Raw genomic sequence first — 21,676 nt, forward strand, 5'->3', positions numbered from 1 at the left:
GGGCTGGAGAGATGGTTGAGCCATTAAGAACACACTGTGCTCCTACAAAAGACCTGAATTCCATTCCCAGAATTCATGTCAGATGGCTAACAGCTGCCTGTAACTCCTCCAGGTCTAGGGAATCCAAAACTTCCCCCTGGTCTCCAACACACACACACACACACACACACACACACACACACGTATGTATGTATGTATGATGTATGTACGCATGTTTGTTTGTAATGTAATTTGAAATTGGCATAGAAAATTACAAACTCCCTAGGAAATCCTGTAACTGTGTATATGCTGGGAGCACAAAGGTCCTTGTGCTTACAGATAAGTATTAGGGAAACCAGGAATGTTAAATGCACAGGGTTGTCACTTCAAATGAAGATATGTATATAATCTATTTTCCACTCAGAAGGCTGGGAATGGAGGTGACCCGTAGCCTTGGTGACTCCTGCACTATTTGTAGGGCCAGACCACAAATGGCTCCCCCCAAACTTCCACAAGCAGAACTGGAGATGGCTAATAGTCTAGGTGATCTGTGTGCTAGCTGTATGACCAGGAGCTCCCTCAAGATCCCACAGCCAAAACCAGAGGTGAATAATAGCCCACATGACCTCTGTGTATCTGTATGACCGAGTCCACACCAGATCCTCCCCAGGCCCTTAGGATAACATATGTTATCCTCTATGGAAGAAGTAGCATGTACCTTGAAAATAGCTTCAACATAAATTATGCCTTGTTATTCAAACAGGATTGTGTTGCATCAGGAAACATCTTTCCAAACTGTACTGTGTTTCAACATGCCTAAAATAAGCTGCCCGGTGTCAGACTCTAGTTTGAACCGACACCATCTCCTGAGTCGTGCTGAGCCAGATTTCTCTCTTGCCCCTCTTAGATCTTTACTCTGATGGCCCTGGTGTTTGTAGAGACCCCTATAACTATATATGTAGACACGTGTGCTTTGTATCTGCAGTGTAAGGAAAAGAACTAGAAAGAGCACAGAAGTGGAAACAAGTATCTGTAAATGGTGGGATTTAAACAGCCATCATCTTTATATATCTGAGTTTCACAATGTGCCTGCATTTTGATTATCGACTTGGCTGGTTGTGGGGTTTTTCTTCCATGCCCTGATTTGGAGGCAAGGGTTGTTCTAGTGTGTGTGTGTTTCTGAAAACTTAGCTTCGAAAGTTTCACCCTTTCTTACTCATCTGACTCCACAGCACCTAGTCTTCAGGCTGGGTTATCTTGATTTGAAGAGAGAAGACAGAGTGGAAGACATTCAGCTATTTGTAACAACAAACAGAAAGCAGCCAAAAGCTCAGCATTTGGGTTGGAAGAAATGCCATCCTGAGGAAAACTCGAGAGCCATCAAATGTCACTCATGCCTGGCAGCCTCAGGAAGCTGGTTAAGAAGACAGAAATTCTGACTGGAGACTGGCTTCCAGTCTCCACACACCAGCCTTCTCTGCCTTCTGCACATCCTTGAGTGGAGCAGAAGGTGACCCCCAGAGGACAGCAGCCTGTTTGGCATCGGTTCCTCAGTCTGATTCTAGACTCAACAGCCCCCCTCTACCTAATGCTAGCCTTTGGACCAGACTGATGGGCCACATGAGCTGGGTTGCAGTTCCAAGTCTCCACCAACCAGGTTATGGGTTATATCAAAGCAAACATTCATCACATGTCCACAAAACATTTTCACCCAAAGTGTAGTTGCAAAACTGTGAAGTGGGCCCGAGAGATGGCTCAGCAGTTAAGAGCACTTGCTGCCTTAGCAGGGGATCTGAGTTCAATTCCCGGCATCCACATAGGGACCTCACAACTGCCTGAAACTCCAGATCCTCTGACCTCTTCTGGCATCCAAGGGTACTGCAGACACATGGTACACATGCAGGCAAGCACTGCACACATAAAACAAAAATAATAAACCTTTTAAACTATAAGAAATGAAAATACTATTAAACAATAGATGGGATAGTCTCCACTTATCCGAGGGGACACAGTCAAGTCATCCTGGAGATCATGAATAGTGTTCAGCTTTATATATATATATATATATATATATATATATATATATATATATATATATATATTATTAACAAACCCTAAATATACTATGTGTTTCTCTTATATGAACATACCTACAATAAAATTTAATTTTTACTTTAAGAGCAGAAGAGACTAAAAACAATAACTAAATAAATGGAACATATGCTAATACCCTTTAATCAAAATTATATAAATTCAATTATCTCCCCCATCCTCTATATCTCATGCACAAAACAGATAATCAGAGATGATGGCAATGAAGACAACAACTGCTGAGTAGCTACCGTGAAGGCTACACACAGAGACACACACACACACACATACACAGATGCAAGGGGCAATGGACGGCTTCTGCCCAGGAAAAGCACAAAAGAGCACAGGTTTCACCATAGCATACAGGGTAATACAGATGTTAAACTTACATGTTGTTTATATCTGGAATTTTCCATTTACAGTTCTCAAACTACAATTGACTGGTAACTGCAAGTGCAGGGGGGACACAGGTAAGTGGGGAGCACTGTGAATCAGTTCCTAGGAGGGCTAGGTTGGCATCAGAGGGGCTGGGAACCCTGAAATCGCACCTGCTACAGTTGTGTGCAGGAGTTCACCTTCAGCATACGGTGGTCCGCAAATCTGACCCACATCGCTGTATATGTCTCAAACCCTGAAGGACTGTGAGCCAAGTACTTTGTCCTGTTTCCTGCCAGCTTGGTGCAAGTTAGTTATCTGTGAAGAGGGAGCAGCAACTGAGAAAGGGTCTCTGTAAGACCAGTTTGTAGACAAACTGTGCAGCTTTTCCTTAATTAGTGATTGATTGAAAGATTCAGATCACAAGGGGGGGCGCTTCTTGAGCAAGTGGTCCTGGCAGGGTCTCCCTGGGCAGGTGGTCCCAGCTGATGTAAGAAAGCAGGCTGAGCAAGTCATGAGAAGCAAACCAGTTCTTCCATGACTTCTGCTGTGGTTCTGCCTCCAGGTTCCTGCCCTAAGCGCCTACCCTGACTTCTGCTGATGATGGACTACGGTGTGGAACTGTAAAGCAAATGAACTCTTTCCTCCCCAAGTTGCTTTTGCTCCTAGTGCTTTGTCACAGTATAGAAAGCCAACTAAGACATACATGTCCCTAAATGAGCTTATTTTGTTTTGACAAAACAGGCTTTGTTGAGCACTAACGGTTAGCAGCTGAAGAGACGGCTCAGGGGTTAAAAGCAGATGCCCTTTTACAGAGGACCCAAGTTCAGTTCCCAGTACCCACAGTGGGTGGCTCAACTCCAACTCCAGGGGAGCGAATGCCTTCTTCTGGCCTCTGTAGGCACTGCAGATACCCACACACATACATATAATTAGTTTTTTAATCTAAACAAAACAAATAGTGATAAGCTACACTCAAGTCAGGGCTGAAATTTAAAAGGAGCTCAGACAGAATTATGGATAAAAATAAACTTCCATTCCAACTCATATTTTTCCTTTTCAAGTCAGCAACATGATAGATAAGGGAGATATGGAAATATTCTATTTGTTAATTAATTAAAAACTTCTTTCTCAATGTTGTATTGCATTTCATGGATTTTTTTGTTCTGTTCAAATAAATAATTAAAATGGCATATCCCAACTAGGCGTAGGCCTGTGACCTATGAAGTTGGGAGCTAGAGTCACCAGATCAGGAACTTATCCTTAGCTACAACATTAGCTAAGGCCAGTCTGGGGTACTTGAGACTCTGTCAAAGAATAAAGAAGGGGAAGAGGAAGAGAAATAAAGGAGGAGGGAACAGTGAAGAGGGGAAGAAGGAAGAAGAAAAAGAAAGACATTTCCATCCTATGGAAAGTTATAACATCTAAAATGGTAACTCATTCAGAAAGCAATTTTTGGGTTGTTTTCACTCTCTGGGGGAGCTAGTCACGGGGGCTAGGTGAAATAGGTAGAAGCAGAATCAAACCAACATTTGCTACAACAAGCAAATGTCCCAAACACAGAGAATACAACTGGAAGAAGAGGAGGAAGGGGAGTCGTAGTAATAATAATCTGACTATTGGGAAAATCAGAATGGATCTGTCCCTAGAACATAAACATATTACTGTACTAAGAGGTGAAAATATGCATATATGTAAAAAAAAGTACTGATTAAATGGAAACAGTTGCACAAATGCCCACTTAGAGATCCCTGGCCGCTAATCACGCAGAACATTGTCTCAGGTGCTGACTACGGGGCCGCCAACCTGCGCGTGCCTCTGTCTATGTATGTGAGCCAGCTGGGCTGATGCAGACATAGGTCTCTTCCCTTTCCAATCGCATTTGCTCGTTGGGAGAGGTAAAGACCTTTAGGATTCACAATGAGAATACAGGGATCATAAATTCCTCTCCAGGGCCAGTAAAATCTAGACCAAATCTCTCACACACTTGGAGAAAGTGTGTTGGTTTTCAGCCAGATTCCAAGCCCTGAAGCACCAGGGAACAGGGGTTTAAAAACAGATAAAGGGGTTGAGAGGTCCAAAGTGTCTGAACACGCTAGCTAGAGGGCTCACAAAATAAAGGCTCTTGCCACCAAACCAAATGACCTGAACTCACTCCCTAGGACCCACAGGGGAGAGAGAAACTACGCCCACAGGTTGTCCTTTGACCTCCAGTGTCATACTCTCACCCGCTCATAAATAAATGAACGTAACAAAAAAAAATTTCAAAGAAACTCAGAGGTGGCCCAGCCCAGGCTTCTGCCTTCTCCCTGACGCCAGTCACTGTTATCTCAGCCGCCTCTGACAGGCCCTTCTGCCGCTGTGGACCCCGACTGCCAACACCCAATCATTACCAAAGCTGAAACTCTGCCGCTCAGCTCTGTCTCCAGATGGAACAATAAAGATGCACAGTAAAACCCTCAACCCCGCAACCGGCCACGGGGGTCTGAACATCTCTCTCAAACTCTCCCCGCCGCCCCGACCTCCATCTTCTCTGGAACCCTTTACACAGTTCATCTGGAGTCCGCACAATGCTGAGGGTGCCTCCCTGGCACTCAGCACAACATCTGCAGAGGGAGTTGTCCTCTGGAATCAAGTGCACCTCTGCAGATGCCGGCATCCATGCTCCCGGAGAGCAGGGCAGCTGTAGCGCTTAGGTGGCCTTTCCAGCACCGCTCACAGAACAAGTTTCACTCAGGCAAGGCTGCCTGTTCTCAGGAGAAAGTCAGATTCTGGACAGATTCTGAATTTGCCAGTGTGCGCCTATAAGGCCAGCACAGGAAGTCGACACAGGAGAACGTCAAGCTCAAAACCAGACTGGGCTAGAGAGTGATACACTCTGCCTCAAAGAGTCAGAGGCCGGGGTGCCAGTTCACTGGGTATCAACAATTGTTGTGCAGGTATGAAGACCTGAGTTCAAATCCTTAGCACCCGCATAAAAAACTGGTCTGACCACCTACCTGTAACATCAGAACTGTGGGGGTAGAGTCAGGCTGGGACAAAAGCAGCCATCGAAGATGACACAGCTACCAAGGAAAGCAAAGTAGAAAAAACTAGAGACAGGAAGGACCTGAGTCTTTTAGGGGCCGTTGATGGGACTCCATTGCAAATAAACTGCCAAATATCCTAAGGATTTTAAGCCGCCATTGATCAAATACTATGTCGCTTGCAGCTGAAAGCACCCCTAGCAACAGTGTGTGTATAACGGAGTTGTTCCCTCTATTTGGACATTAGACTTTGAGAAACACAGCCCTGAGGCAGTTTGAATGCAATTGATCCCCATAAGCTCATAGGGAGTGACACTATTAGGAGGTGTGGCTTTATTGGAGTGGGTGTAGCCTTGTTAAAGGAAGTATGTCACGTGAGGGCAAGCTTTGAGGTTTCCTATGCTCAGGATACTGCCCAGTGTCTCCGTTGACTTCCTGTTGCCTGCAAGATGTAGAACTCTCAGCTACTTCTCCAGCACCACGTCTGCCTGCACACTGCCATGCTCCCCACCATGATGATAATGGACTAAATATCTAAACTTCAAATGAAGCACCCCAACTAAATGTTTCCTTTGTAAGAGCTGCCATGATCATGGTGTCTCTTCACAGCAACAGAAACTCTAAGACAGGCCTCATTCACTTACGAGTTGGATCACTACTTAGAATATGTTGAACTGTTGGGGGTGTTGTTTTGTTGCTTTCTGGGTTTATTATTGTTGTTTTGCTTAGGTTTTTGTTTTGTTTTAGGCAGGGTCCCACATAGTGCAGGTTGTTTTCCACATAACCTGGACTATCTTCTAACTCCCTATGTAGCCAAGAATGATCTTAAACTTCTGATCTGCCTGTATCTCTCAAGTTCTGGAATTATAGATGAATAACCTCATAAGCCCCTAAAGTTCATACACATTTTTTTAAAAATATTGTGCTACTGAACAATGCATCTAGTCAGGTTCAGCACAGTTCGCTGTTCAAAGTCTTGCAAAGCTTGTGCCCCAGTGAGTCTGAAAGGCCTTTGTGGTGGCTGGCGTTAGGAAGAAAGCTCCAGGTGGCTCAGTAGGTAAAGATGCTGACTGCCAAGGCCAATGACCTGAGTTTGATCCTTGGGACCCATGTGGTAGAAAGAGTGAAATGACTCTCACAGGTTGAGCAACTGTCTTCCCACCTCCATGAGTATGCCATGGCCTGTCCATGCCCATGCACATAGGCACAATCAATCAGTAAGAAATTAAAATTCTAATGTGTTAAAATTGCTGGAAGTAGAGATGAAGTACCACCCAGCAAAGATCATCAAATATACATACACATATATAGAGATATGTGTGTGTGTGTGTGTGTGTGTGTGTGTGTGTGTGTGTGTGTATAGTGAAGACAACGATCTGTTGCTGGCTTGGCTGTACATTTCACCATGATTTAGTAAATAGAAATATCACATATATTCACACAATTTTTATTTATCATTTATATATCAATAAAACTGGGGCATTGACCCCTGCAGTACAGACTATGGCAGAAGTCCATTATATCAATTTTTAAAAAAGTTTGAATTTTAATTTCATCATCAGCATCTTAATCATGCAAGAGAAGACAACGAAAATAGTTTTTTAAATCTGTCGTCCACAATAAAACTTAGTGTCTGCATTGATGCTAGTCCCCAAACCCACTGAACTTAAAATTATGCACTTAGAAGGGAAATAAAATAAGCAAAAGAATATGAACAATAGACCTACTTTCTAGATGTGTGATGTGATTCTCAACAAATCCCTGCAGCCGTCCAAGTCTTTATTCCCTCACACGAGCATAGAGGATGTTTAAACAAATGTTTCCGGGGCTGCCAGGTTCCCCAGGTTCCCACTGAGACATTAATCCCTGGCAGGGTTACATGAGATACTATATGCCGCATTCCACACCACAAGGCCCAGTGCCCAGTGCGACATACGGTCCAGTCGGTGGAGTCAGTAAGTGCAAAGGTCAGAGAGATCACCTCCACTTCCAGCTGTTCCCGTATCACCCACACTTCACTTCTGCTTTACCAATGTAAGAAATAGAATCCGATGGTCCATTTGCAGAGGGACCTCGAGCCAGTTTATGTCCAGACACAGGTGACCTGGAAACACTAGACCCCTGGTAACAACTTAAGCTGCTCCCAGGCACCCCAACTCTATGATCCTTCCACACCAGAACCAACAGCCAAGCTTGGCTAATGACCTGCAGACACAAGCTCATACAACCAACTGGCTTTAAAACAAACAGGATGTCAAGTGGAAAGATGAGCCCACAGGTATGGGGCTTCAGTGAGAAAAATGCAGACAAGCAGGGAAGAGGGCAAAGGAAGATCTAATACAGCGCAGCATGTAAGATTGCACCCTCCCGATCACTCAGCGGGACTGGGAAGGGAGGAGGGCTCTTGTTACAAGAGGGTTCAGAAACTTCTCTTCACGCAAGTTGGTGCACCAGCCATTCTTAGCCGGTTTCTCAACTTCACAAAGTCGTAAAGAAACTTCCTTTCCCTGCTCTGAGTCTCCAGTGCTCTTGTCATGAAGTGGGGTATCCATCGCCATGTCTCACACCAGGACAAAATTTCACAGTGGGTTCTTAGAAGGCAGACCCCGTCCTAGCTGGCCCTGGAGGAAGAATGAATCACTCCACGCTGGATCCTTATTTCTAAGGACTCAGTTTCTCACAGGAAATGCCTTTAGAACCTCACATCACTTTTAATCCCCTGTCTGCTGCTGCTAAAAATATAAGAAACGTAAACACTGTATGTTATATCTTAATAGTCCAGGATGAGTCAGACACTGACCCGAGGCACACTCTTCATCCATGACCTCATTCGGCATTGTTCCATTGTGGCAGTTGTCCCCCACAAACTCGAGTGTTTGAACGCTTGGTCCCAGGTGGTGGTGCTGTTTGGGAGGTTCGGAACCTTCAGGAGGAGGACCACTTTGCTGGAGGAAGTGTGCCGCTGTCGGTTTTTTGAGTTTTCACTGATTAGCCTTCCTCTCTCTCTCTCTCTCTCTCTCTCTCTCTCTCTCTGTCTCTCTGTCTCTCTCTCTGTCCCTGTATCTCTGTCTCTCTCTCTCTCTGTCTCTGTCTCTCTCTCTCTCTGTCTCTCTCTCTCTCCCACTCGCTTTTGAGTGTGGATGAGAAGGTGATTAGCTAGCTTCCTGTTCCTGCCACCAGGAAAACATAACTGTTGTCATGCCTTGCAGCCGTGATGAACTCTTTCCCACTGGAACCAGAAGAAAAAACAAACCCTTTCCCCACTAAATTGTTTTTGATAGTGTTATTTGGATCTCAGTAACAGAAAAGCAGATACGTCCCATTCTGCAGTTAAAGGCTCTGAGGCTCACACACACACACAGTTTCCCAGCTCAGTAGTGAAGCCTGAGTGTAAACACTGGCGATCTAGCTCAAAGTCAACACTTTAACCATTCCATCATAGCATTCTCTAAAAGATTAAGACAGACATCTTCTGCCCCCAGTCTCGTTTTGATGAACTTCTTGCCAATCTTTCCTTGAAGGCAGAGAAAATTTCCTGAGTTAAACAGGGTCTTAGAGATGATCTCACCCAGACTCTAACTTTGCCAAGAAGAGCAGGAGACTGAGAGAGATGAAGGGGTGTCCCAAGATCACACAGGTATGTGGGGATGGAGCTCAGGTCCTCAGACTCTTGGCCCAAGGCTCTCTGACATGCTCCAACTCAAGCTACTTGGTAGCAGCACCCAGAGCCCCAGAGCGCTGTGAAAAGACTAGGAGGCCTGCAACAGCCAGGCAGAAGTCTCTAGAGGTTAACAGTGGCGTCAGCATGACAACACAAACACCACGAAGGGAGGCCCTGAGGGAGGTAGCCCAGGGCGAGAGCACTTGCTGTATAAGTATGAGGAATTACGTTCTGGTCCCTAGGATTTTCATAACCACATCCATAACCCCAGCATTGGGCAGAGAGAGACAAGACGCTCCATGGAGCTTGATGGCCTGCCAATCCAGCCAAAAATGTGAGCTGCAGATTCAGCAAGAGACCTTGTGTAAGAGGAACAAGGTGAAGAGCTATAGCGATAGGGCAGACCTGATAGATCCCTCTGACTTTGCATCTGTGTACAAGTACATGAGCTCTTCTCACATGCTCCTGTCCTTGCAAAAAGAAGGGAAAGGAAAAAGGCAAGCAGACAGGCAGGAAGGCAGGTAGGAAGGAATGAGAAAAGGAGAGAGGGAGGGAGGGAGGGAGGGAGGGAGGGAGGGAGGGAGGGAGGGACATTAGTGGAGTGTAGATATTTTCCTCACAAGCATCAGAGGTCTCCATTTCCGAAGCTTTCAGAAACGTCATTTCAAAGCAGGGAAGTGGGAAGGTGGGGCCTAGGGAGAGTGCCTATCCTGTGAAATGGAGAGGTGGAGAGGATGGCTTATCCATCCAACAGTTGCCATGGAGAAGTGGCAGTATGGCCAGGCCTTTGAGTTTTTTTAAGCTATGATTTGAACTTTAAAGTGTTGGTAACTAATGGAAATTGGAAAGATACAGACTGTGAAAGTGTGAGCGCATCAGGAAGCCCGGCTAATGGCCTTACAGCTGCTCCTTTACATGATGACCTCGCTGCAAGATGAGTCACTGAGGCCACTGACTCTCTCATTGCAGACCCAAGATTCAGTCCTGCTCCTCCCCTCTCCCTCTTCCCTCCCTCGCTTTTCCCATTCACTCTGCCTGGAGCAGTGCTTCCCATCTGAGGCTAAGGGAATAAAGACAAACACGACCCTCAAAGCAGGAACCCACAGCCATGAAGGGTCGAAGCCATTGCCAGGGAGCTGGAGGGCCCTTTGGTGAGTTAGTCACGCCTTCTGAGGTGCTGCCTGCTGCTCCCTGCTGATTTACGTAGGAGGGAGAGGATGACTGCCTCTGACATGCCTTCTCCATGCGGCTAGAGGTAGGCTTCCCACCCTCTCCAGTTCCCTGCCGATGCTGCAGCAGCCGCTGAGTGGGCTCCTCCAACACTCAGATCTACATGTCTGCCCTTTCCCTGAGGCTTGGGTGTTTAATGGCCCATCATTCACATCCAACTCAGGAGCTGCCAGGTTGTGAGCGCACCAACTTCCTCCGCCTACCACTGAGTTGTCACTTAGCACTGCTCCAGGGGGTTTCAAGTGCAACCCCTAATTCATGCTAGGACCCAGGATGGCTAATAATTATCTTTTGCTAACGAGAGAAAAAGAGTTGGCACACATATATGAAATCAGTCCACACTTAGGGAACAAAAGGAGCCCTGAAGCATACTGTGACATGTTTGTCCATCCGGAAGCAGCATCAAGCTGGAATCAGAGTCGATGACTTGATTCATTCAATCAACAAACATTTACCAAGTTATCAAAGCAAAGAGACATCAGGCAGACACACCTATGACCCAAAGTGACTGTGGGTGGACGTGCGAGATAGAGGAACAGTTCAGCTCTGTGTGGTCTAAACATTCTGCAGTCATTTAAAAGTCAAACCTAAACTCCAGTTCACTATAAGGAAAAATCCCAAGAATATATAATCGAGTTTTAACAACATAAAAGCAGGTTAGGAAATAAAACTAGCTCAACACCAGAGGGAACACATTCAAGTCCCTTCCTTCTGCTTCTTCTAAGACACAAAATTTATACAGAAATCTTCCTATTTATTATTTGTATAGTTTTGCCTAGGAATTAAAAAAAAACAAGAAATCAAAGATCAAATCAGAAGGACAGAGGACTGGGTCAAGGAACTGGCTCATCAGGTAAAGTATTGGGCCCGAACTCCACCCCTCAGAGCCCAAGTGAAAAGTCTGATGTGCACACCAGCAATCCCAGCACTCCCACAGGAGGATGAGGAGCAGAGGAAGGAGACAGAGATAGGAACATCAGCCGGAAACACCAGGGCCACTGTCTTGGAATATACACTGTGGTAGAAACAAGGTGGAAGAGAATCCACTCCTGAAAGTTCTCCTCTGAGATTCACATACATGCAGTGGTACAGTCACACCCAACAGTCACACACAGTCACATGCATGCACACACATGTATGCACACACACATGCACACATGCATTCTCACAGTCACGCACACATACACACAGACACACACACACTCTTACACAAACACTCATGCACACATACATACACACAAATACTAGTTACTTAAGAATGAAAGATAAAGGGGCTGGAGAGATGGCTCAGAGGTTAAGAGCATTACCTGCTCTTCCAAAGGTCCTGAGTTCATTTCCCAGCAACCATATGGTGGCTCTCAACCATCTGTAATAGGGTCTGGTGCCCTCTTCGGGCCTGTAGGCATACATGGAAGGAATGATGTATACATAATAAATAAGTAAATATTTTAAAAAAGAATGAAAGATAAAGAGAAGTCCCTAAAATTGCATGAATTGAAAGATGAGAGCTGAAACCATGGTGCAGCATAGGCTGAGCCTTTAGGCTTTCCATCCCCAACAACAAAAAAGGGGACCAAAGAAAAAAAGAAAGAGGGAAGACCAGATCTCACCATTGCAAACAGGAAGATGGGAGCCATGTGGGTCATTGGGAAATGAATCCAGTATAGGTGCTAACAAGCACCTGGGGAGAGGGAACAGACACAGAAATTGTGCCCCTCCCAATGAGTGAGGCTGGGCATCCACACCACCCTCTAAGAACTGCGTCCCGGCGCAGTGGTGTATTTTTCGTATTTTGATAAATAAATCTTACCAGAAGACCAGAGGCAAAGCTAACACCTCTAGAGGTCAGGCAATGGTGACACACACCTTTAATTCCAAGATTTGGGAGACAGAGTCAGATGAATCTCAGTGAGTTCAAGGTCACCCTGGGATACACAGAATCAGTGCAGAAATAAATCCAGGTGGTGGTGGCTCACACCTTTAATCCAGTACTAGGGAGTCATACGCGCTTAATCCCAACACTAGTGGGAATAAAAAATGAGGCGAGAGAGGCTGATCTGCTTAGTTTTGAGGTTGCCCGGCTTGGTAGAGGGAAGACTTCTCCAGTGGCTTGGCTGCCTTGTTTTTCTAGTTTTCAGGCTGAACCCCAGTTTCTGTCTCTGGGTTTTTATTATTCGTGCTAATTCCAGGAGGCTCCTGCCTGTATCAAGGAGCCATAGGAAATCGCCAACGTAAACAAGTCCAACCTGCACTGTAAGCCATGAAAGGAAAAGGGATTGTTCCTGGCAGAGCTGCTGGTGGGAATTCTGGTTTAGAAACCCTAGTCCTGGGGTGTAGTGCAGGAGAGCACTGGCTCAGCACACAGAAGGCCCTGGCTTTCATCCCCAACACCACAGGGAAAAATAAAAATAAAAGACTAGGAGCTGGGCTGTCACTCCGTTGGTAGAGTGCTTACCCAACATTCACAAAATCTGAGGTTGGATCCCCAGTGCTACACAAACTGGATGTTGTGTCAAGTGCATAGAATCTCAGCACTTGGTCGGGAGAGACAAGAGTATCAAAAGTTTGAGTTTATTAGTAAACTATATAACAAGGTCCAGGCCACTCAAGGTTCACAAGACCCTGCTGCGCCTCTCATTGGTGCCCGGTGCAGAGTGATCAGCTATGAAACAATATACACACAAACAACAAAAACTGATTCAATAGGTTCTAGTTATATAGGTTTTGAATACGTATATATGTATGTAGCAAAGACAATCAAAGTGGTGACTATCACTTTAAGGAAAAGTATGGAAAAGTAAGTGGCTTACAGGAAGGCAACTGGCCAGGGCTGCAGGGAGGAAAGGAAGTGATATAATTCTATTTCAATTAAAAATAAAATATAATTACTCTGAAAATAAGCTCACGAAGAAAATATAAAAAAAAAAGTAAGGTATAGGGAGGCTTGGTTGAGAGACTACGGCACAATGAAGAAAGGATACTTCAAGAGAGTGGACACAAACAAGAAGACAAGAGAGGAAGTGTCCAGCAGACAGGCCAGAGAGTTTTCCAGAACTAAAGACACTTGAGTCAAAAATCCCAGAGTGTAAAGTACAAAAATAATATCATAAATATAGTATAATTCACTGGGCAGTGGAGGTACATACCTTTAATCCCAGCACTCCAGAGGCAGAGGCAGATCTTTGGGAGTTCAAGGCCAGCCTGGTCTACAGACCTACTTTCAGGACAGTCAAGGCTACACAAAAAATCTTGTCTTGAAAATTTTTAAAAAATAGTCTAATTCTGAAATTGTAACACAACAAACTGTTCTTGGAAGAAATACGTCCCCGTGTTGCCACAGTTTATCCCACTGATAAAATTTACGGCGAGCTTTTTATTTCCTTCCTTAAACTTTAATGTACTTTCTAAGCGTTCTACAATGAAAAGACATTATTTTTATAGTGTCTGTGGAGAAGAATTCATTATTTCAAAAAACACACATACACGTAAGTAAGTAAGATCTGCCCTCAAAGATTGCATCGTAAGAGGCGGAGGTGGATGGCACATGAGGCTCACTCAAGGCTTCCTCTGCCTCCACACGCTGCTGCACACACATTTAAAGTAAACACACAAGGGCTGAAGAGATGGCTCCGCAGTTAAGAGCACCTGTTGCTCTTGCAAAGGACGCAGATTCAATTCCCAACACCCACATGGTGGCTCACAACCAGCTCCAGGGGATCCAATAGGCATGCATGTGATGAACATTCATGCATGCTAGCAAAACAATCACACACATAAAGTAAAATAAACAAGTCCTTTTGTAACTCTTAAAATAAAAAATTAAAAATAAACATACTAAACAAATCCATACAGTGACAGGCATGGACAGATGTAGGTAAAATATGAACCCAGCCTTTTCCATCAGAGGCCAGGGGAAGGAGGAATTCAAGGGTGGTGAGCAGAGATGTAATGGTCTAATCAACTTGCTGGGTTTCCTGGGCAGCAAGAGTCTGTTAGTTTCAACAAGCCAAGATGAGGTGAGAGCTTCATCTACACCAAGCCTTATGCTTACCTCCAACTTGGGATATTGCAAGAACACTCACTGATGCCAGCCGAAATCAGTGGCCACAATAAATTAAATTAATACCCCAAACACCTGCCACTCGACACCACTGCACTCAGTATAAAGCAATGGTTCTCAACCTATGGCCTCCACCCCTTTCACACGGGTCACCTAAGACCACAGAAAATACTGATATCTACATTATAATTCAGAACAATAGCCAAATCACAGTTATGAAGTAGCAACAAAAATGATTTTATGGTTGGGGGTCAGCACAACATGAGGAACCGCTGCGTTAAAGGGTCGAAGAATTAGGAGGGTCGAGAACCACTGGGGTAAGGCTTTGTTCAAGGATCAAGTCGACTAAGAGAAAGGTAGAAAGTGACGTATGCCTCAAAGCTTAAGTGTGTGGATTCCTGTGTGCACATGTGCATGTGTGTGAGTGTGTATATATTCTGTTTACCTGATAATCAATCATTATCACACTGTCAAGTCAGAAGTAAAGAAAACCTAGGTTTGTTCTGGGTGACATTACCCAACTGAAACCCCCTGATGGAGTCTTGTCAGTCTGGGGAGGTTAAGGCCCTTCTGTCACAATGCTGTCAGCACACCTAAGCAAGGCCCTTTTAGACAACATCTCATGACTAGTTCCATACAGCTAAATAAAGTCTGCTGAATGCTAAGCAATAACCCAAACAGGTGGTAAAGAGACATGCCAAACATATGCATTCCTAATGAAGAAAAGGCTGTTTGCATTTCAGACAACTTTCCTTTTTAAAAGCACACAGGTTTCTCCAAATACCACCCTCCGAACCCACTCCTTCCACATTCCCTGCCCCTCCTGTACATGAGGCCCAGAGACCCCGCCTGTGTGCCCCCTTCAGTGACTCCTGGCCATCCTAATTCTTCTCCCATTTCTGATACAATCGGAAATCTCTCCTAGACCAACTCTGGAGAGCCCCAATTCAAGACAAGTCAGCCCCTATGGTGAGCTTGAACAACAGATACGCCAGCCCTCTCTTTCAATCTCTCTCTGATCTTGTCTTCTCTGGAAATGTCCCTTTCTCAGCAACCTCTTACCATTTCCCAGGTCCTCCCCCGCCCCAACTTGTCAGCACAGGCTTCTGTTCACTTAAATGCACTTTTACCCCTGTCTGCAAAAGGCAATTTCACCCCAGGAGGAAGAAAACCACTCATCCACTCCTCTGACTTCTCAAAACTCTCCCTCAAGGGAAGCTTGAACTAGCTAGTCAGAGACCATCCTTTTATGGATCAAAGTTCCTTGATAGTCAAGGTCAGAGCATATCAAGGAATGCTCACATTGGGGTCCTCTCTGTACCCACTTTTCCACCTGTACTGTGTGAAGGAGAGACCACCCCAAACACTTCCAACTTACAGTCAGGAAAGTTACACAACCCTCCCAAGCTCAGCCGGCCATCCCAGGCCTCCTGAGTTCTCTGATGGCTCTCACTGTGTAGCCCTGACAGCCTGGAGCTCACAGAGCTCTGTCTCCTGAATGCTGCCATCAAATGCATGTACCTAATTTATTTTCTGTATATGCCCTGCTGTACGTATTCATTTTTATGTGTTGCTTCTATAATCAAAACTTTTAAAAGGGAAAGTCAGTGAAAATAGTTTCACAATCTAATCCCCTTTTCCCCTATACTTAATACGATGGCTTCCTCTTAAATTGAACAAGCCCTCTAAGCTGATTCACTGCCTCTCCCCCATGGCCTGGTGCCGCCTATGCAATAAACCAAATATCTGTCCCTCTTAAATAAGGAATGTTAAAGGTTAGGTTTGGTTTCCCTGGATCACAGCTTGGGACCAGAAAAACAAGATTCTATTTTCATCACTCACTGTGTATTTCTGGGGAAGTCCCTTAACAGCTGCATGCTTTAGCCACTTGGAGAGTTTTTGTAATCTTTAGGTCCTTTGCTGCTCTGACATGGCACAGTAAGCAGAGCCCAGCCATCCTCTGCTTCATTAGAGAGGTAACTGGGAGACATGAGATCCTGCAGATAGAGGGCGATCTGAAACCAGTGTTCAGCGAGGTATTGCCCCTTCTGTGTGTTCTCGCTGCATGTGCCACAGCCAGGAGACCCAGAAGAACTAACACAGTCCCCGGAGGAGCTGCCGGGATGCAATGCCCAGAGAGGAAGCTGGGTTGATGAGCACAGCAGCGTTTCAAGAAAGGCAGAAGGAAAGTGCTGTTAGGAATATCCACCATTCCCCAGCTGTACCCTGCTACCTAAGGAAAGCTCTCCAAAAGGTCTCCCGGCCTTCCTGGCCCTCCTGGGGCTTGTGTGGAGTAACAACACACTAACTCACTATCTCCCCTTCTTCCCCCCTTTTTGTTTTAGTTCTCTCTTTCAACTTTCTTCCCCCTCTTGACTGCAGCATCATTCTTAACATCCCACTCAACCTTCAAGCCTCCCCCATCCTCCCTATGCTCCTAAAAAACATGGAACAAAGCCCAGAAGGTAAGACATATTTTCACTCAATTCTGAAATCCAACTTCCACACAAGGTCAATCTTCCAGAGCCAATGCCTTCCATCTGAAAGTCTCTAGAAGCCCTGTTCTGAAGCGATCAGCTCACACAAGAGCTACTTAGGACACCTGGGCGGTCAGAATGGGGGGAACAGCACAACACTAGGCCTGGAGTTACTTCCTGGCACACGCCTACTCCCTAGAGGCAGAGTTCCACCCACATGCCTCTAGCCTTGGGCTTCTCCAGCTCCCACCTCCATTCCTCTAAGTCTGGGCCAGCACGAATCTGTCCCTTTTTGCGTTTGCTAAAAACCTCACATAGCCATCCTTAGTATTTTTTAAGCAGTTTTAATAACTTTATCAAAAGAAAAAAAACGGAGATGCTGATGAAAACTGACTCTGTAGACGTGTACTGGCCCCAGTGCTCCCCCGCTAGCCTCTGCCTTTCCATCTCCACGCCCCATCCTGTTCTTGTATTTTTTGTACTCATCTTGGCACACAAGGAGCGTCTGAGTACCCCGTCTTCAAATCCAAAAGCAAACGGCGTTTCCATTTATGTCTAAGCAGAGGAGATACAGCGCGCGCGATCCTTAGACCAGAGGCCACTTATCCTGTTTTCACACCCAGTAGATGCTAGGGGCGCCCTAGGCCCCCCGTGGAGGCTGCCATTTGTAGAATCCGCCCCTCCAGGACCCTGGCAGCCCATCTCCTCCAGGCCTTACCTTGTCAGCCATGATCATAGATGCACCCCCGTGAATGCCCAAGATGGGGATGAAAGTCTGTGAGGAGATAAAATCCAGCATCTGAGCCACAGCCTCCTGGTCAGTGTCGTCTCCAAACACGAGGCCATGGATGCGCGCCCCAGACATAAGGTCGCACACATGCGTGATGAGGCTTTTGGGGTCAGTGCGGTTCATCAGCAACGCCACCACGTTCACGTCCAGGGGCAAGCCGGTTGCCTGCTCCGGGCCCCACAGATTTCGAAGTTCGCGCTCTGTCACGTCGTGGCTGTGACCCAGCAGCACCGCAATGTTCAGCGCTGGGGGACCCTTCTCCGCCGCCGCGTCCTGCGCCGGACCGCGACAGACCAGAAGGGCCGGCAGTACCAGCAAGGTCCAGTAGCCCAGTCTGCCCATGGTTGCCACTTAGGGTCCCTGTGAGGTGGAGGAGAGCGAGAAGCAGGATGGCGGTAAGTGAAGGGCCCAAGTGACAGGAATGACTGCCCCAGCACCTGCTCTAGGAGGCAAGTGTGAAACAGGGCACCAGCACCGGCTGCTTTGGCCACTCACTGGAGTCCTCATAGCTGATACCATCCGCATCCCTCGACCCACGTCCATCTCCATCTACCACTCCAATCCAGGCTATTTCTCCATCCCTGTCCCCAAGCCCATCCTGGCATCCTGCCTCCTCCTCTCTTGTCTCCAGCGACTGTCCCCAACTCCACCTGGGTCCAAATCTTACACAAGATTCCCCAAATTTGATGCAGACCACAGCTCCTAAGCGCCCAGAGAGCCATGAACCCCACCACCACCAGCAAGCAGATGCCCAGACCAAGCGGTCTCCAACCCTGTTCCTCCGCAAGTCCAAGGACCAAGTTATCTGCCCCGCCCCCTGCTTAAGCGCAGTGAACTCCGAACCCGCCCCAACGTGAGAGGCGGTGCCTGAATACCGCAGCCTGAATCTGTCCCTTGCCTAAATGGTTAATTGACCCCACCCCCTGGGAGCTCGCCCAGTGCGCCACAGACCTCGCTCCATAGTGGCACCCACCGGCTGCAGATCCCGCTCCTAACCTGAAGGATAAACCCAAGCGCTTGAAAGTGAGGATGCTCTCTGTGACCCCAGGTTCCCAGGTGCTTGGGGGAACTTGGAACCCTGACCTCCCCATCTTGCTGGGAGAGGCTTTCACTTTAAGGCTAGATGTCCCAGGACCCGCCCGCTACACACAGGTACACACAACCAAGCGCGCACATAAGTCTCTCACTCCGTGTGAAATGCAAAATTCTGGAGAGTAGGCGCGCTGCCCCACACCGCCCCCCCCCCCCACCTCCCAGCAAGCCAACCAGAAGGTGGGAGCTGACAAAGAACGTCCGGGGGTTGGGGATATAGGCTCCCAAAAAGCTCTCAGGTGGAAGTGGAGTGTACAACCCCTCCCCTGTAGAGCCTGGAGCCAAATCTTAGATACACGTGGGCAGTGGGCTGCACACGCTAACAGACACGCGCGCTTTTCTGCGAACATCCGCAGGCCGCCTTGGAGATGCCCACGGCCAGCTGGAGCCTTCAAATGTCCTCTGGTGGTGTTCACACAAGTACTGTACCAGGTGCACAACGGTGCGTTCCTGCAAATGCCTGTACAGTCTTGCACGCGTGTAAAAGCGCGCGCCCCTCTGCCGGGGTGCTGTTGCACCCGGGGGAAGTTGGGGCAAACTCCAACCCTGGCATTTAGGGTGAGCAAGGTGGCGTGCAGGGCCGCAGCGCCACCTGGTGCTCCTCCAGCGCTTCGCTACAGGGCTCTCCCTCCCCGGCTTTCTCGCTCCGGATTTCTCTTGCTCTCTCCTTTTCCCCCCTCTCCCTCCTGAACCATCTCCTGCTCTCTCCTCACCGGTTGAGCCTGTCTCATCCCAGGCCCACAGAGCTCCTCACCAACCAGGACGTACCTGTAGCCGGAGAAGGTGGAGGATGCAATGGGGCGTGCTGCGCGCACGAGCATCTCGGCCGCCTCAGCAGCCACCGGGTTTAGCGGGTTCCCGCATGCTGCGGCCCCCGCGCGCTCCCCTGGCTGTCCCGCGCTGTCCGCATCGCCCCCATGGGGGGCGGCTATCCCAGCCGGAGGCTCTGCAGCAGGGCTCTACCGGGGCGGAGGAGAGATGGAGAGGCAGGGTCAGCCCACCAGCGCGGGGGAAGGTGGGGGGAGGGATGCAGTCTGCAGTGCTCACAGCCCCCTTATGCACCCTGGGGGCTCGACCAGAGAGGGAGCTGGAGCTTGGTGCCCACAACACCCTCGGTGCGGATCTTCAGTCCCTGTGGCTGACAACAGGAGCTCCTCTCAGGGACGCACCGGAGAGTGGGAGCCCCAGGTTGGCCACCCACGAGAAGCTTAGTGGGAACCTCCACCCTCAACCCCTACCACCACCCAGGCGCCGGCTACTGGGAGTTGTGCGACCAGGAGCTGCTGAGCGAGGGGGGTTGGGGGTAGGGAGAGAAAAAGAGGAGGGAAGGAGGGGGCGCTGGCTGAGTTTGCGACGAGCCGACGAGCCGGGAGGAGAAGAGGGGGAGGGAAGGACGCGGGCTCCCGCGGTCCCGGATCCCCGAGGGAGGTGTGATCACTCCCACGTAGCGACCCTCTTGTGCGTCCTGCCGCCCCCTCCTATCCAGACCTCCCCCCACCCGCTTCTCATAGGGCCCTCCAAGGCTCGGCGTCCCGCGCCAGCACTCACCGCAGCCTCTCTCCACATAGTTCTCAGCAGTGACCGCCCCTGGTCATCTCCAGGGCCGATAGCTGCGGCCGCGTCTCTCAGAGCTCATCCGGCCCCATGCTCGGGCACAGCACCCCGGGAGCCTCTCTCCTAGAGCCTTGCCTCAGCTTCCTGCTCCACTCCGGACAGCAGCTGCCGGGTCGTCTGAGCGCGCCTGGACACCCTCTCCGCAGCCCAGCTCCAGCCTGACGTGCGGGAGAGCGAGTGTGTGTGTGAGTGAGTGTGGGAGCGCGCGCGCGCGTGTGGCCGGGGATCCCCGCGGTCCCTGGCCGAGAAGGTTGCGGGCGGAGGACCTCAGCTCGCTCCGGGCCCTTCGCTGAGGGGTCAGCTCGACGCCGGGCGTTCGGTCCCTCTCTTAATCAGCGGGAGCCCAAGAGAGTGCCTGGCCACCGCGGATCACAGCACTGGAGAAGCCAGAATCCTGGGGCGCGCTTCTCCGCGGTCGCCTTGGAGGATAGAAGGCAGAGGCACCCACCACACCAACTTAGGACTTGTTCCTGCCAACGAGACGCAACGCAGCAACCCCCGCGCAATCCGAGGATGTTTGGAGCTCTGGCCCGCCTGCAGCCGCCCACCCCGGAGGCGGGCCAAGGCAGACCCCGCAGTCCCTAAGCGGTGACGCGGAACGCGGCCACCCTCTTCTGGAGCGCAAGGCGGTAGCGAACAAGGCCAACCTAGGTGTCTGGCTGGTGATGGGGGGGGGGGGGGAGCCTGCGGTGGCGCGCAACCTTGGTGCTGAAACCACGCTCTCCGCCCGCTCCAGGGCGTCTGGTGCTGCTGGAGAATCAATTATTCAGATCTCTGCTACGGCTTCCTCCTCCAGTGCTTCGCACTGGGTACAGCAATCCCTTATCCACGCAAGGCACGCCGACACGCACACACCCGCCCAGAGAGTCTGCTCGGATGTTTCTCTCAGCGCCTCACCACCCTGGTATGGGAACCCACTCTGATGTCAGGGAACCAGGAACCTAAAAGCAAAAACATATACACTCCCTCCATGCACAGACGCGCGTGCACGCGTACACCACACACACACACACACACACACACACACACACACACACACTTGCTGCTTTCTTCTCTAAGTTGTACCAGACAAAAAGTAACCCTGAGGTTGCCACTAAGTCACCAGAAGGGATGAGCAGAGAGCCCGGGACTAAGTGGACTTGAGAGCTAGCGGGCTCTAATTCTATCTCATTGTTAGATATCCACATTTGACCTTTGAACAGTCACCTGTGTCCTATCACCACCTCTCCCTTTCTCCTCTCAAGAGAAGGGTCTTCCATTCCAATTGACACCTAATGTCAC

At 48.5% G+C, this 21,676-nt stretch overlaps 1 protein-coding gene across 1 annotated transcript in view; it reads right to left on the reverse strand.

Annotated features, from left to right (window-relative positions):
- Grin2a (glutamate ionotropic receptor NMDA type subunit 2A) overlaps window positions 1–21,342 on the reverse strand; it is a 441,777-nt gene extending 420,435 nt beyond the window's left edge. Inside the window, exons 1-3 of the mRNA XM_041676484.1 lie at window positions 20,330–21,342; window positions 19,550–19,740; window positions 17,618–18,049 (exon numbers count right to left, since the gene is read on the reverse strand). Of these exons, the coding sequence (XP_041532418.1) occupies window positions 17,618–18,031 (414 nt within the window). The 5' untranslated portion in view covers window positions 18,032–18,049; window positions 19,550–19,740; window positions 20,330–21,342. The remainder of the gene's footprint in view (window positions 1–17,617; window positions 18,050–19,549; window positions 19,741–20,329) is intronic.
- Window positions 21,343–21,676: the final 334 nt, after the last annotated feature.

Source organism: Microtus oregoni, unplaced genomic scaffold (assembly GCF_018167655.1).
Source record: "Microtus oregoni isolate MIOR12 unplaced genomic scaffold, Mior012 000027F_ref0000203, whole genome shotgun sequence".
Lineage (NCBI taxonomy): Eukaryota > Metazoa > Chordata > Mammalia > Rodentia > Cricetidae > Microtus > Microtus oregoni.